General features: G+C 39.2%; 1 protein-coding gene across 3 annotated transcripts in view; it reads left to right on the top strand.

Annotated features, from left to right (window-relative positions):
• NUP98 (nucleoporin 98 and 96 precursor) overlaps window positions 1–13,942 on the top strand; it is an 87,035-nt gene extending 73,093 nt beyond the window's left edge. For all 3 annotated transcript variants that reach the window (XM_065945635.1, XM_065945637.1, XM_065945636.1), the window contains exons 26-33: window positions 2,889–3,046; window positions 3,845–3,988; window positions 4,929–5,071; window positions 8,036–8,257; window positions 10,245–10,486; window positions 10,945–11,099; window positions 12,349–12,460; window positions 12,570–13,942. In XM_065945635.1, coding sequence (XP_065801707.1) covers window positions 2,889–3,046; window positions 3,845–3,988; window positions 4,929–5,071; window positions 8,036–8,257; window positions 10,245–10,486; window positions 10,945–11,099; window positions 12,349–12,460; window positions 12,570–12,787 — 1,394 coding nt within the window. In that variant the 3' untranslated portion in view covers window positions 12,788–13,942. The remainder of the gene's footprint in view (window positions 1–2,888; window positions 3,047–3,844; window positions 3,989–4,928; window positions 5,072–8,035; window positions 8,258–10,244; window positions 10,487–10,944; window positions 11,100–12,348; window positions 12,461–12,569) is intronic.
• The last annotated feature ends 1,623 nt before the right edge of the window (window positions 13,943–15,565 follow it).

Genomic DNA, 15,565 nt, shown 5'->3' with positions numbered 1-15,565 from the left:
GGTTTCTCCAAAATAGGTAGGGACTGTGCCTTCTGATTTTCTTTTTATAACCTTAAATCTTAAATTGTTATTTTAATTTTATATGCTACATATGCATTTGCAGTAAAAGTAGAAGATGCAGATAAGCACAAAGCAGTAAACCAAAATCACCTAAATCCTTTACTGCTATTCACTTCTAACATTGCAATGTGCAGTTTGTATTTAAAATGTTTACTTTGTAATATATATGAAGTATATACAAATATGTGCATACAGAGCAACATATGCATGTATTGTTTTAAAAGATAGTATCCTGTTTTTTTATATATATATATATTTTTTCATTCTGTGTTTTTCATGTAATACAAATGTTATATAGATATTGTAGTCAAATACTTCTTAATATTCTTTCATACATAAAATGTGCCTTGTTAGCAGATTTCTTTTGACATTTAGGTCCCTCTACTGAACTTCTTAAACGTATATGTTTTGCACTGATTCACTTATTTCATTCAAATAAACACACAAGTTTAATTTTTGGACTTCTCATATATATGTGTGTGTGTGTAGTTTTAGTTGCACATTCACTAGTGAGAGGCATTCAGCAAGTAGTTACTAAGTTTCTAGATAAAAATCTTGATAGGATTAAAGGGTGACATAGTTCAGTTTAATATGTATATAATTAGATCCTTGATCAAACTTTATTGAAACCTTGTTTACTGAAGCCAACTAATTGGAGCCATCAACTGGGTTTATTTTTAATTTGTGCCTTAGGTAGTCTTTATGCATTTATACAATAAAAACTTGTCTTTAGGATTGACCTTCTATAAAGTTATAAAGATTATGAACCATTTAAGAGATACACAGTAGACGTGAGTGGAAGAGGATTGCCGGAAGTCAGGTCCTGAGATTTATTCATTCACAAACTCTACTTTTCCTCCCCTTTTTTTCTTACCCTAAGATTAAGCTTTTGGCAAGGCACTTGTGTGTCAGCTTATTAAAAACTTTTGTTTCACTTCCTGCCTTCACTTTCAATAATTGATAGAGAACTAAACAAAGTCAAGAATAAGGAATATTTAAAACACTTGTCAGTAAGCATTACTTGATACCTACTCAACAAGAAGAGACTCCTCAAATTAATAATTTAAGCTTCTATGTTGAGGAATTAGCAAAAGAATAGCAAATTAAACCCAAAGGTAGAAGAAGGAGGAAATATTAAAGATTAGAACAGAAATCAGTGATAATGAAAACATAGAAACAGTAAGCGGAATTGATAAAACCAAAGTTAGTTTTTTGAAAAGATCAAGAAAGTTTATAAATCTTTAACTACACTGACAGTGAAAAAAAGAGGAAAGATACATTGCCAAAAATAGGAATGAAAGGGTGACCCTCGCTACTACAGAAAAGAAAATACTATGAGAAATTCTGTGTCAACAGATGCAGCAACTTGGATGAAATTGAAAATTCCTAGGAAGGTATAATTATCAAAACTCAAGAAAAAGTAGAAAATCTAAATAGATCTGTAAGAAATTGAATTAGTAATTTGCGATCTTCACTTAGAAAAGCTCAGGCCCAGATGTCTTCCCTGGTGAATACACTTAAGCTTTTAAAAGAAGAAATGATACAAAGGAATTCCCTGGCGGTCCAGTGGTTAGGACTCCAGGCTCTCACTGCCGAGGGCCCAGGTTCAGTCCCTGATCAGGGAACAAGACCCTTCAAGCCATACATTGCTGCAAGAAGAAAGAATACCAGTATTCTACAGTTGTTCCAGAAAATAGGAGGGAGCACTTTTCACCTCACCTATGGCAACATTAATTATTGTTCTGATATCAAAGCAAATCTACCAAAAAAACTGCATCTAACATCATACTTAATGTTGAAAAGATGGGATGATTTCACCCTAAGATTGCGGACAGCAGTCTCAGCAATGTGGAATCAGCATAAGGATGTACATTTACATCAGTGGAACATAAATGAGAATCCAAATATAAAACTTGTGTCTACAGTCAGTTGATTTTTGACAAAAGTGCCAAGATAGTTTAAATGTGAAAAGGATAATCTTTTCAACAAATGATGCTGGAATAGTTGAGTGTTCACTTGCAAAAGATGAATTTAGATCCTTACATCATACCATACACTAAAATCAACTTGAAGTTTTCTAGACTCCTTCCATTTGTTCAAGTATATGTTCTTGTCATTAAGGAAAGTCTATGTGAAAAGTCAGGGATTGGCAGAAGCTAAATTGGTTGATCAAAGCCAAAAGAGATGACCTTAATGATTGAGTCAAGATATGATATACCAGTTTCTTCTCAGAACTTGTCCAGTAGATACACAGAAATAACCTTTTTTCCTTTATTGTGATTCATTTAGAATACTAGCAGCTCATGGTCAAATGGGCCGCAGCATTTACTATGTGAATCATAGTCCAGTCATGTTTTGGTTACTTGTATACAGGTAATCCGGCTTGGCCTATTAATACATTTCCAGATGTGTTCCTGATGCATGATTTCTTTCCTCCAGGTATCTCTAGGAAACCCTTTATGATGAGAGCCTTAGTTTCTGGGCAGGACAGTACTTTAGTCATGTAAGCACTGACCCATATCCAAAAACAAAAGGACAAGGAAAAGGAGCATTGACTTTAAGGAGGTCAGTTAGGGCTGAAACAAAGAATTATTCTCTTAATTTATGGTCTAATTCTCTGTGTACTATACAGTCTGTATTTAATTAGGTTAAGTGACATTGAAGATTTTCTACCCTAGTCAAAAATTTTCTACTCAGTCTTTCAGCACTGCTGCCAAAAGCAGTCAGAGGTGTTTCTGGGGGTCAGAAGAAATAAGATAAAGCCCCTAAGTATTTTTCCACATCTATAAATTCTTAGCATCACCAAAGAACTTCTGTTTCTCTTGTAGGTGATCATCGTCTTGCTCTTCTTTTATCCCAGTTGGTTGGCAGCCAATCAGTCCGTGAGCTGCTTACTATGCAGCTGGTGGATTGGCATCAACTCCAGGCTGACTGCTTCATCCAGGAGGAGAGACTACGCATCTTTGCCCTTTTGGCTGGAAAACCGGTATTTTCCTCTTTTCTTGTGAACTCATATATATTTTCTCATAGACTCAGGATTGCTTGAAGTTAACGCAAAGAGCTATCTTTTAAGTTGTACATTGTTACCTATAACGAAGCAACTTATATTTAACTTTGAGCAGAAATATTTTCAAATTAGAATGGTACAGTATGTACACTGTGGGGGAAGAAAATACTGGTTGTATAGAAATTAAAATGTTAAAATTTGTCATATCCCCTATCATAGTGATAAACAACATAATTCGTTATCTGTCTTTCTAGACATATTTTAAGTATATTCTGACATATATGCATGCATATTTATACTTGTATATATTTAAGTAGAATTATACATAGTTCTGCAACTTTTCTTGGAAACTTACTGAATTTGGACACTTTTTCATGTTGTTTGGCCTCTCTTTTTTTAATAGCCACTTCTCTTTCATTTTATGTATGATGTATCATAATGACTTTAAGCCAGTTTTCTTGCTGCCTACCTATTTTGCTTGCCATCAGTTTCCAAAAACACAGTCACTGATCGGAATTTATTCACATCTTAAAAAGTTGGCCACTGTGGGCAGTGCGTGGTTCTCATCACTTCTCAGCGCACTTATTGTCTAAATGCCCCCTATTTAGTCCACCCAGTCACCTGCCACCAGGGAACTGTGTAGTTTATATCTGGGCCATTAACACTGCTATTTAAATCATTTAAAATGCAACTTGAATAAGTGAGCAGCATGGAGGCCTGGGCAGTAACAAGGTAACATATAATGTAGAGCTGTGGTGGTGATTTTGCCTCCTGCAGGTATGGCAGCTCTCAGAGCAGAAGCAAATCAATGTGTGCTCCCAGTTGGATTGGAAACGCTCCCTGGCTGTCCATCTTTGGTATTTGCTTCCACCAACAGCTTCCATTTCCAAGGCGCTCAGCATGTATGAAGAAGCATTTCAGGTACATGTATCCAGTAAAACCAAGCACGAGTCCTGGTAGGAGTTCTGGTTTTACTAGAAAAGTACTCCAGAGGGGGAAAAAAACCCTAACTACTTTTTTGAAATTACTGTAAAATTGTAATGGACACAGGAAATCTGATGGGAAATTTCTTCAAATATCTGCTTCTGTTTTGCTTAATACAACCACAATTTACTATTTTTTTTTTAAGTGATTTTATTATTTTTTGCTATGCTGGATCTTTGTTACTTCACTCAGGCTTTCTCTAGTTGGGTGAGTGGAGGCTCCTCCTTAGTTGCAGGGCTTCTCATTCCGGTGACTTCTCTTGTGGAACACAGGCTCTAGGGCATGTGAGCTTCAGTAGTTGTGACACACAGGCTCAGCTGCCTCTTGCCATGTGGGATCTTCCTGGACCAAGGATCGAACCAGTGTCTTCTGCCTTGTAAGACAGATTCTTAACCACTGGACCATCAGGGAAGCCATAATTTTTATTTTCTTACTGCTGTTTTTCCTGCACCAGCATCAGAGGGTTTTTCTTCATTCCTAATGCTGTTTTATTCCTTCGGGAATTCCCTGAACTACAGCCTGACCTTATGTTTAGTAAAGTCCCAAATTAGCACGTCTGAAATTTGCCTCTAAATATCATTAATATTTCATATTCCTTGTCTATTTGGAGGTTAAAGTATTCTTAATGTTTTTAATGCCATTATTTGGTTCTTTTCTTACTGTTAATTTTTATTGTCTTTGATATCATTTGCCAGAATTATTTGTCAGGGAAAAAAGAACACTAAAAAAAACTGAGTGTATTGAAGTTTAAAATCCTTGAAACAATCCTTTAGCAGATATCACACCATTCTTAATACACATCTGAGTGACTGAGACATAATATCTAGTGAAACACACTTGCAGCTGATGTATTGTTTTATCAAATTCTTAACTTCAGAATACCTCTGAGGGTGACAGATACGCCCGCTGTCCACTTCCCTCATACCTGGAGGGCTCTGGATATGTGGTAGAGGAGGAGCAAGACTCACAGAGACCTCTTCAAGATGTCTGCTTTCACCTTCTAAAACTCTACAGTGACAGGTAAATCAGTCATGTGTTACAATCACTTGAGGGCTCCATGAACGTTAGGGAGTTCTTTCCCTTTTATATGTGGTCAAATTGTCATAAGATTATATTAATCACAAAATAAAACCATAATGGAGTTCAAAGAACATGGGAACTAGAACTAGACATCTAAAAATTTACATTTTAAATTAATTATATTTTAATAAAAATTTTAAAACAAAATTACTTTAATCAACTTCAGATAATAAAGTGTGTGGTTTGATATTTTTTAATGTAATGTAACTGCTGTCACTATCTGGATAGCATTTACATTACCCTCCAAAAGTTCCCTCATGTCCCTTTGCAGTCAGTCTACACCCCAGACAACTACTAACTTTTCATTATTGTAGATTACTTTTGCTATTACAGAATTTTATATAATTCTGTATGTTATCTTTTGTGCCTGCTTTTTTTTTAACCCAACATGGTGGTTTTGAGATTTATTCATGTTAATATGTATATCAGAAATTTAATTTTTATTCATTTGTTAGTGAACAATTTCTTTGTCTTAGGATATTAAAAATAAAGCTGCTGTGACCACTTGTATCTAAAAGTCCCATCAAGATCTATAATTGCTCCAAATCCTCCTCAAAATTTGTTACCATTGACTTTGGGCATATAGTGGTATCTAATTTTTGTGTGCTTAATAAGAAATCAATATATTAACATGTTATTATATCTAAACTATCTCAGAGCTGTCTTTTTACCTTACATCAGACTGAGCAGTTTTCTCCATTCAGAAGTAGTAGCTCACATCTCACTTCAGTTCTTTAAATACTTTCTTTTAAATTAACTATACTAATTCTAGGATAATAGTCTCTTATTGTGGTAAAATACACATAACTAAAATTGTGTTTTAATTTGCATTTCCCTAATATCTAATGATGGCAAGCTGTTTTTCATGTGTTTATTTACAATCTACGTATCTTCCTGTCTGTTGAAATCTTTTGTGCCCCCCCACACTTTAATGGGGGTATCTAATAGTTCTTTTTTATGTTGTTAATAGTTTTTTTCTTGAGTCAGTTTTGTTCATTTGTTTTTCCAAAGGAATTTTTCTGTTTCACCAGAGTCACCAGATTTATTGACATAAAGTTATTTGTAACTTGTCCTTATTCTTTTTTAATGTCTATATGAGATTGAAAAGACAAGCTACAGATTGGGAGAATATATTTGCAATTCATATATCTGATAAAGAACTTTTATCCAGAACATGTAAAGAATTCTTTGAACTCAATAATAAGAGAACAATCCAATTTAAAAACGAAAGACCTTTACCAAATTTCATCATGGATGTGGAGCAATTGAAATTCTCAACAATGCTGGGGAAAAATGTAAATAATACTGGCCCTTGGGGAAAGAGTTTGGCAGCTAAAAAAAGTTAAACATACACCTACATACATATGATTCAGTCATTGTACGCCTACGTATTTGCCTTACATGAGAGCAGTGAAAATGTATGTCTATGTATGTGTTGGTAGCAGTTTTATTTGTAAAGGTTCAAAACAGGAAACAGCCCAAATTTCCATCAATAGGTGATTGATAAGCCGAAATTGTGGTACATCTACAGTGGAATACTATATCACCAGTAACTGTTGATAATGTACAACAGCCTGGTGAATTATAAAGTACTTTTACTTAGTTTTGAAGAGATGAGACAAAAAAAAAATTACTTCCCCAAAATATACCTACTGTTTGATTTCAATTTATATAAAACTGTAAAATGCAAACTAATCTGTAATAATAGAGGAATCAGTTGTTGCCTGGAAAGAGTAGGTGTAGGGATAGGCAGGAGAGAGGAATCACAGAGGGGTTTCTGGAACCTTTAGGAGGTGATGGGTAAGCTTCTTGGTTGTAGTTTCACAGGTGTATATATGTGTTTGAACTTGTAAAAATTGTACCTTCTAAACATGTACAGTTATTGTATGTCACCTCTTTTACTGTCAAAAAAGAAAAAAGAGGAAGAAAAGCATATATCTCAAGGTGCCACTGTCAAAAAAGAAAAAAGAGGAAGGAAAGCATATATCTCAAGGTGTCAGAAACAGAAACCAAAGCCAGACTGAGATAGTAAAGCCTTCTTAGTTTAATTACGCATTTGCGCTAGCCATGTTTCAAAATGTTTAATAGCCACACATGGCTAGTGCCTATCTTATTGGTCAAAGCAGATTATAGAACATTTCCATTGTCACACAAAGTTCAGTTTGACAGTACTGGGCAAGAAAAACTACTCATTACTTGGTGAGGTGTAGGTACTTGTAAAATGTCTGGGATCATAGGTAAAACGGAAACACTTTGGTTGGTAAACCAAGCCCAAATCTTTAAAGCTTGTGGATGTGGGTCTTACTATTCTTACGGTCTGGGATTTGGAAGTTAAGGACATCACACACAAACTGGTCCAGAATCATTGAGATCCCTGGGCCCCCTGCAGAAGAAAAATCAAAACCCTTAGGGAGACTTTCAAACCTTGGGTACTTGGATTTCTGTAAAAAGAATAGTAACAACTGTAAGCAAAAGGAGGAAATAACCATCATTAAGACTAGTCAGGTGTTCAGATAAACAGGTGAAGTAGCACTTCAGCAACTTCAGACAGTAGAACAATGTGAAAGATACTAAGGAAACTTAATTTTTTTTTAATGGTTAAGGAAAAGACACTATAATAATGAAAGGGTGAAAGTTGTGAAGACTTCTGTACCAGGAAGGTAAAAATAGACCAAAGAAATGCCAGCAGACTTGTTATAAGAGCCTGAGAAGGGAAGTTCCTTGGTTTTTGGTAGGATCTGTAATCTGGCTAAACCTAGAGGAGGAAGACTGTAAGGCTTATGATGCTTCTGCTCTAGGGTACTTGCCTTTATTGTTTTCTAAGCTGTGGCTGCAAGAGTTAACCTATCCAGTGCAGGTGGTCTGCTGACTGGGTTTGGTAACTCAGCACATTCTCCTTTGCAGACATTATGACCTCAACCAGCTGCTGGAGCCTCGAAGCATAACTGCAGATCCTTTGGACTATCGCCTAAGCTGGCACTTGTGGGAGGTGCTACGGGCTCTTAACTACACCCATCTGTCAGAGCAGTGTGAGGGTGTGCTGCAGGCCAGTTATGCTGGCCAACTGGAGAGTGAGGGCCTTTGGGAGTGGGCCATCTTTGTCCTCCTGCACATTGACAACTCAAGGTGAGTGAGAAGCCATCAGATGCACTGGGTGCCTCTAGCCCTACAGGGCAACAAAGGAATCAGTCTAAACACCTATTAAATTGGTATGGGAAATAAGTGGAAAGGAAGACTATACCTGGGTGGAAAAATCCCATTAACTTAAGCACAAAGTCCTTGAATGTGGTATGTTTAGAATTATGCAGAAATAATGCTGGCTGTGTTGCTTCAGTGGATCCTTAAAGGTTGGCAAGGAGTACCCCTTCTTTGTCTCTGTCCACTGGCTTTCTCCCTTCCCTTGCCATCCATTTCTCAAGTTTGATAGTGTTATGTTTACCTATTTACCAAACAATCTTGCCCAGGTGCATAATGTTTTGATTTTCTGTCTTGAATGAAAACCAGAGAAACACCTTTACTCCCTGCTGGGAACTGTACAAAGCCAGAGGTTTTTTGTTATTGGTAGTGGCATGGCATATTACTAAGAACAAAAACACTTAACACAATGCTTCGTTATATAATTTATATAGTGCTTTTATATATCTTTATATTATGTTGTAAGTACTTTAAATATATTAACTTGTTTAATGGTGATAATGAACCTATAAGATAGACATTGTTATTGTCTGTTTATAGATGAGCAACTCAAGGCATAGAGAGATTAGATAACTTTTGTTCAAGATCACATAGCTAGTAAATAGCAGAGTGAGGCTTTCAACTCAAGATACCCAGGGTCTGTGCTCTTAATCATTTGTACTATACTATCTGTCATGCCGTAGGGCATGGAAAGAAGTTGTTTTGTAGTCAGACCTTTATAAATTCTGGCTCCACCATGTACTCACTTTGACCTTAGGGTAAAGCTTACTCATTTTTAACTTAGAGTCAAGATAGTCTCTAGGCCTCAATTTTTTAATCTGTAAAATCATAATATTGCTAATCTCTGTTCAAAGGTGACTATGAAATTAAAAGAGTGAAAATATAAAGCATCCCGCACAACCTCCCTTTAAGGAATTTCTCTTTCCTCTTCCTTCTTACCAGGAGGCAAAATGATCCCAGAATTTCCCTCTGAGTTTATTTAAATACACTCTTGGAGAACTTCACATGGTAAAAGGCTGGCTGATGGGATGATTGGTGACTGGCTGTGGGAAAGCAGATCCTGTTTCCTAAAGAGGAGGGAGAAAGGAGGCAGTTGTCCTGAGACTGGGAGTTCTTAAAAAGCCTAGGCATAGACAAAAGAATCTAAGATGAGAAGAGCTTTGATCTGAAATTAAAAAATCAACTTTGTTTACTTACACTGACCATGTAGGAGAAAGCGCAGAGAGGAGGTTGGGAATGAACTGCAGAGGACTGACTGCTCGGTGGGTCCAGAATTCCCCTATCTCATCCTTCATCTCCTTTTACTGGAAACAAAGAAATGAGCCGGCTGGGATGCGCACGCGCGCGCGCACACACACACACACACACACACACACACACACACTACTGTATATAAGATGGATGCACACACACACACACACACACACACACACACTCTACTGTATATAAGATGGATAAGCAACAAGGAACTGCTGTATAGTACAGTGAACTCTGCTCACTATTCTGTGATAGCCTATATGAGAAAAATTAAAAAAGAACAAACATATATGCATGTGTAATTGAAGCATTTTGCTCTACACCGTTGTATAGCAAACATTGTACAACATCAACTGTATTCCAATATAGTTAGAAAAGAGAAATGAGCCAGCGAGGACAAAGCCTTTTGGGGGCAGTGGGCAAGCTTCCCAAGAGTATTCATCCTCAAACTGTTTTGACCATGAAAATACAATGTGCTTCTGTTCTGTTTCATTTTAAAAATTAATGCTGGTATGTCCTCTTAAGTGAAGCTTGAGATGATCCTCTTTCGGTCAGGATCTGCAGTTTAGGAGACTGCCCCAGGGGCCACTTTGAGCCTCCTGAGGCAGCCTTCTCCATCAGTAAGGATGAGACTTATCCCAGCTGACCTTTCCTCCTATAGCACGCGGGAGAAGGCTGTTCGAGAGCTGCTTACCCGGCACTGCCAGCTATTGGAGACCCCTGAATCTTGGGCTAAGGAGACCTTCCTGATCGAGAAGCTTTGTGTGCCCGCTGAATGGATTCATGAGGCCAAAGCAGTGCGAGCACACATGGAATCCGACAAGCACCTGGAGGCCCTCTATTTATTTAAAGCAGGACACTGGAACAGGTGCCATAAACTCGTCATCCGGCACTTAGCTTCTGGTGAGTGCTTCAGACGAGGGCCTATGTCTCCTGGAATCACCCCCAATTCTTCAAACCTCTGAGCTCATGATAAGTCAAGCCAGGGACAGTGATCAATACAGAGCATGGCAGACTTGAATCAGATCACACTTTGTAAAAGCTCCCTGTGCAAAAGATGCTTAGTGAGGGTGAGGGGCAGAAGTCAACAGCAGTATCTGTTATATCCCTATCTGCCAGGAATATTCTTGATGTACACTAACTGCGTTAAGCTCATTGTTTAGGGAGTTTCAATCAGCAACACCAGAGGTAGCTATTTGGGAAACTGAGCTAGAAATTCTTTACAGTTTCTTTAAGAGAATTTTGAAATATCTACTGTAATTCTCAAGTCTGACCCAACATAATTTTCCTTTTTTATCCTGTCTTGGAATTCTGCTATCTCCTTCCTCTGTACACTTTTGGTCAATATTTTGTTTCTTCAGATGCCATTATTAATGAGAACTATGACTACCTGAAGGGGTTCTTGGAAGACCTGGCACCTCTGGAGCGCAGTGGTCTAATCCAGGACTGGGAAACATCCGGGCTTGTTTACCTGGACTACATTCGGGTCATTGAAATGCTCCGTCATATACAGCAGGTACCTGAGCTCCTTAAACCATGGCCTGGTTCTCTTTCTCCCTAGCCCATAAAGCCATAGAGGCTTGAGCAAGAACTCGAAAAGCTCACTGTCAGTGCAGGAGGGGTATTTTGATGAAGCAGATTTGATGTAGCTATTATGACAACTCTGTCAAAACTTGAAACATTTTTTTGTGGCTTATTGCCAAATAGTGTGTAGTGGACATGCCTAAGACTTGTCCTTAGTCAGTCCCTTCCCCTTGTCCTCCCCTTTTCCACTAGTTTTAAGTGAGAAGCTTTGGGTTGAGAGATCCAGTAAAGATCAGAGATTTAGTGTAGATAATTTTTTCACATAATATTTGGCGTGTTTTAAATTGAAAGTGTTATGGGGGCATTTGGTGACCCCTATGAATGGATCTCTAATGTTTTTAAATGCGTAAGATATAAATATATAGGATTACAAAAGAAAGCAATTATATTAAGATATAATTATCAAAATATTAAAAACTTGTGCTATGTAATAAGTGCTTTATTAACATCCTAAATAAGAAACTCTAGCACTGTAATTTTGAAATACTTAAAGCTGTAATACCAGGGAAGCCCATGGTATGCCTGCCAATGCAGGAGATGTGGGTTTGATCCCTGGGTTGGGAATATCCCCTAGAGGAGGAAATGGCAATCCACTCCAGTATTCTTGCCTGGGAAATCCCATGGATAGAGGAGCCTGGTGGGCTACAGTCCATGGGGTCAGAGAAGTCAGACATGACTTAGCAATTAAACAATAACTGTAATGTGATAGGAAAGGAAGTGATTTCTGTTGATAACAAAGTCACAGTTCCGTTGATATCTACATTAATGATCAAGTGCTAATTCTTAATTGGAGTCAGAAGACCTAAATTAAGTGCTAGTTTGGGCTCCACCTCTCACTGTTGTGCTCTTAAGTCAATACCATGTCTCTGACCCAGATTTATATAGATTTTTGGTGCTGTGTTGAAGCTTGCTAATTACATGGTTCATGAATGGTGATTTCACAACTTGCCGAGTCCTAGGCCCTATACACTATATTGCTTTTCTGTTGTGTATTGCTAAGATCCTGTCTTGTCTTCAGCAACTAGGCTAGATGGTGGGAACATGACATTGCCAGCCAGCTTCTTGGATTTTCCCCTCCCTCACCTCACTGTTGTTTCAGAGGTTTGCATAGCCAGTCTATGAATAGGATTGGAGTGATGGGAGTTCCTCTTGGCCTAATTGGTTTCCCTGCTTCTTTGTAGGTGGATTGCTCAGGTTATGAACTCGAGCAGTTGCACACCAAAGTGACCTCACTGTGCAACAGGATAGAGCAAATCCAGTGTTACAATGCCAAGGACCGCCTGGCTCAGTCAGGTCAGCCTCTCACCTTCTCTCCCTTCCTTCATGCTCACTGCCTGTCTTTGTGATTATTATACTCCTGCCTCACCCCTTCATTTGGTGCTCACTCTGTTCTTTTCTCCAGACATGGCCAAACGTGTAGCCAACCTGCTGCGGGTGGTACTGAGCCTTCAGCATGCCCCTGATGCAACCTCCGACTCAACGCCAGACCCTCAGCGAGTCCCTCTGCGCCTGTTGGCTCCCCACATTGGCCGACTCCCCATGCCTGAGGACTATGCCTTGGAGGAGCTGCGCAGCCTCACACAGTCCTACCTGCGGGAACTGACTGTCGGGAGCCAGTGAGCCCTGGGCTCCTCCCACCACACTCACATGCTTGTTCACACTCACCACACAGAGGGCTCCTGCATCGAGTTGATTGCCCTGTTTGCCGTTCTCTGGCTTGGCTATGGAATCTCCCCTCCCTTCCTGCTGCCCAAGCAGCAACCTCCAGTTGTTCAGGGCTTTCTTAATACTAAACGTAGCATAAGGGCTTTTGGAACCCCCAAAAACGGAGCCAAGTCTCTTTTTACCATCCTCAAGAGCCATTCTTTTTTTTTTTTTCCTTTTTAGAAATGGTCAAAAAGCACCTTTGGCAGTATTCCCCAAAGAACCAGGGAATGCTTTTCCTCTCTCAGCCATTCTGAATCTTGTGACTCTCAATGCCAGCCTGCTACCCTGCTCCTACTCCTGCCCTTTTATCCTCAGACTCTTTAGAAGGAGTGGGGCAGGTGCTGGGACAAATGTGTTGACCTAGGACCTTCCTTAACAAGTGAACTATCCACAGAAGGAAGAGAATCTGTCTCTGGAGTAGGTTGATGATTTGCATGACTTTCGGAATCAGGAGAGGGTTGAACTGAGGAAGCAGAACAGGGTCTTTCTGACTCATTTAAGGTAGAAGTGAGTGCCTGCTAGGGAGCTGTGGGGCTTCAAGGCTTGATTGTTCTTCCTGCCTTGAGTGTTCCGCGAACACCACAACTTCGCTGTGCAGGAGCCCTTGGTCTCAGACTCCATGTCTCTGGGAAACTCCCAGAACTCATTATGGTGCCTGGTTTTCAGTCATCTGGCAAGGCCTCCTGCCTGGTTTTGCCTGAAGAGTTTCAATGAAACATGGTAGATCGGGTAGCCCTCCCTGTCCCTCCCATTCTAGCCCAAAGCGTTTCCCATCCTCCATCTACAGTCCCAGAAGGTAAAGCCCTCTCTGAGGCAAGCAAGAAGCTGAACTTCAGAGACAGGCAGAGGGCCTTCGCTAGACTGTAGCCAGCTATGGGGAGCCCCAGGTAAACCACCGGAGACTGCTGGTGTGTGGGCTATCACGGGCAACATGGCCACGCCTGGGTCTTTATGCATGAAGATTATGTAAAGGTTTTTATTAAAAAGTATATATATATATATATATATAAATGATCTAGATTATTTTCCTCTTTTTCTGAAGCTACTTTCTTAAATAAAATGAAATGTTTATAGCATACCTGGTATTGGCTTTCTTTTGTGTTTTCAAGCCTTGTTGTCCCAAGGAGCTTTAATAATTTGCAGTCTAGAGGAGACTGGCCATGGGTTAATGAGAGAATAGTTGCAGACTAGATCAAAGGCTAGGTTTATAAGGGTCCATTTGGGGGTGAGGGGGTCGAGATTGATGAATCCTGACTGCTGTACATTTATTTATTTATATGTGTTTGGACTCCCAATGGGGGATGGGGCAGGGTTTCAAATTGCCCAGTGGAATATGCTTAGTATTCAAAGCCTCTTTGCTCTTCTTCTCTGGGGTTTTTTAAACCTTGGCACTTCACCTCTGTTTCCATTGTGTAAAGGAGATAATGATCCCTGATATGCTGCTTCACAGGGCTGTTCTTGAGAGGGACCAAATGAGGCTGATGAGTAGTAAGTAGGTTGGTGGGTTGGTTCTGTTATTGAAGGTATAAGCAATTTCCAGTTAGGATTAGGCCAAAGATTTCTGGGACGCTGAGGAGATGAGAAAGCTGAGTAAATCTTCCAGGTAGCTGGGACTTCCCTTTCATTTGGGCCCCTGAGGACAAGGGTTACTCAACTGGGAATCTCCCTCCGTCACTGTGAACCTGAGCAAGTGAGTCACGGAGCACTGCTGCCTTTCTGGCAAAGAATTTGTTCTGTTTCCTCACCAGAGGTGTTCTGTGAAAAGTAAATGCTATAAAAGTGCTTAGTCTTTAGAAGTGTTAAGAACTGAATATGGGCAGTATTTCCTCTTAGGACAGGTTTTTCCTTTTTTAAAAAAAAAACACCTCTAAATCATATATTTATACTGCAGCTATGCTGCATCACAGAGAATAGACTCGCAGTTCAAAGCACATGATAAAGATGGACAATGCTTCCCTGGTGACTCAGTGGTAAAGAATCTGCCTGCCAGTGCACAGGTTCCATCCCTGATCTGGGAAGATCCCACATGCCACAGAGCAACCAAGTGTGTGTGCCACAACTGTTGAGCCTGTGTGCTGGAGCCCCAGAGCTGCAACTACCGAAACCTGAGTGCCCTAGAGCCCGTGCTCCACAAGACAAGCCACCACATGAAAAGCCCACACACCACAGCTGGAGAGTAGCCCATCTCGCCGCAGCATCAGAGACCCAGCACAGATAAAAAGGTTTTCTAAAAAAGATGAACACTCTCTTCTACATTTCAAACTACATTGAAATATATGTTTAAAAATTTAAATTTCTCAAAAATATAAAAATAAGAATTGTCTCAAAACCCAACAGAGCTGTGGAATCCACGAACTCATACAAAGTGCAAAATAAGTATTTCCTCAGCACAGTGCTGGAATAATGCCAAAATAATGTTAACAGAAGCCCAGAGATTAAATGCAGGCATCAGAGCCAACATCTTTTTTAGATGTTTTACTCTGACTCATTTTGTTAATTTTGTATTTCTAGAAAATTATTTCAGATTTTTTATTTGTTGTCTCTTAACCAGTTTTCAGACTTAATGGTTTTACTGGAGTTCTACATTGTAATATATTAACTTCTGCTTTAAAATTTTTCCATGCTTTCCTAAGGGTTGGTTTAAAAAAATCTTACTGTAGAAATCTTCACCCATACAAAGTAAAATGATGT

The sequence above is a fragment of the Muntiacus reevesi genome, chromosome 9 (genome assembly GCF_963930625.1).
Source record: "Muntiacus reevesi chromosome 9, mMunRee1.1, whole genome shotgun sequence".
Taxonomy (NCBI): domain Eukaryota; kingdom Metazoa; phylum Chordata; class Mammalia; order Artiodactyla; family Cervidae; genus Muntiacus; species Muntiacus reevesi.
The sequence above is the reverse complement of the archived record's forward strand: the minus strand, read 5'-3'. Positions and strand labels throughout refer to the sequence as shown.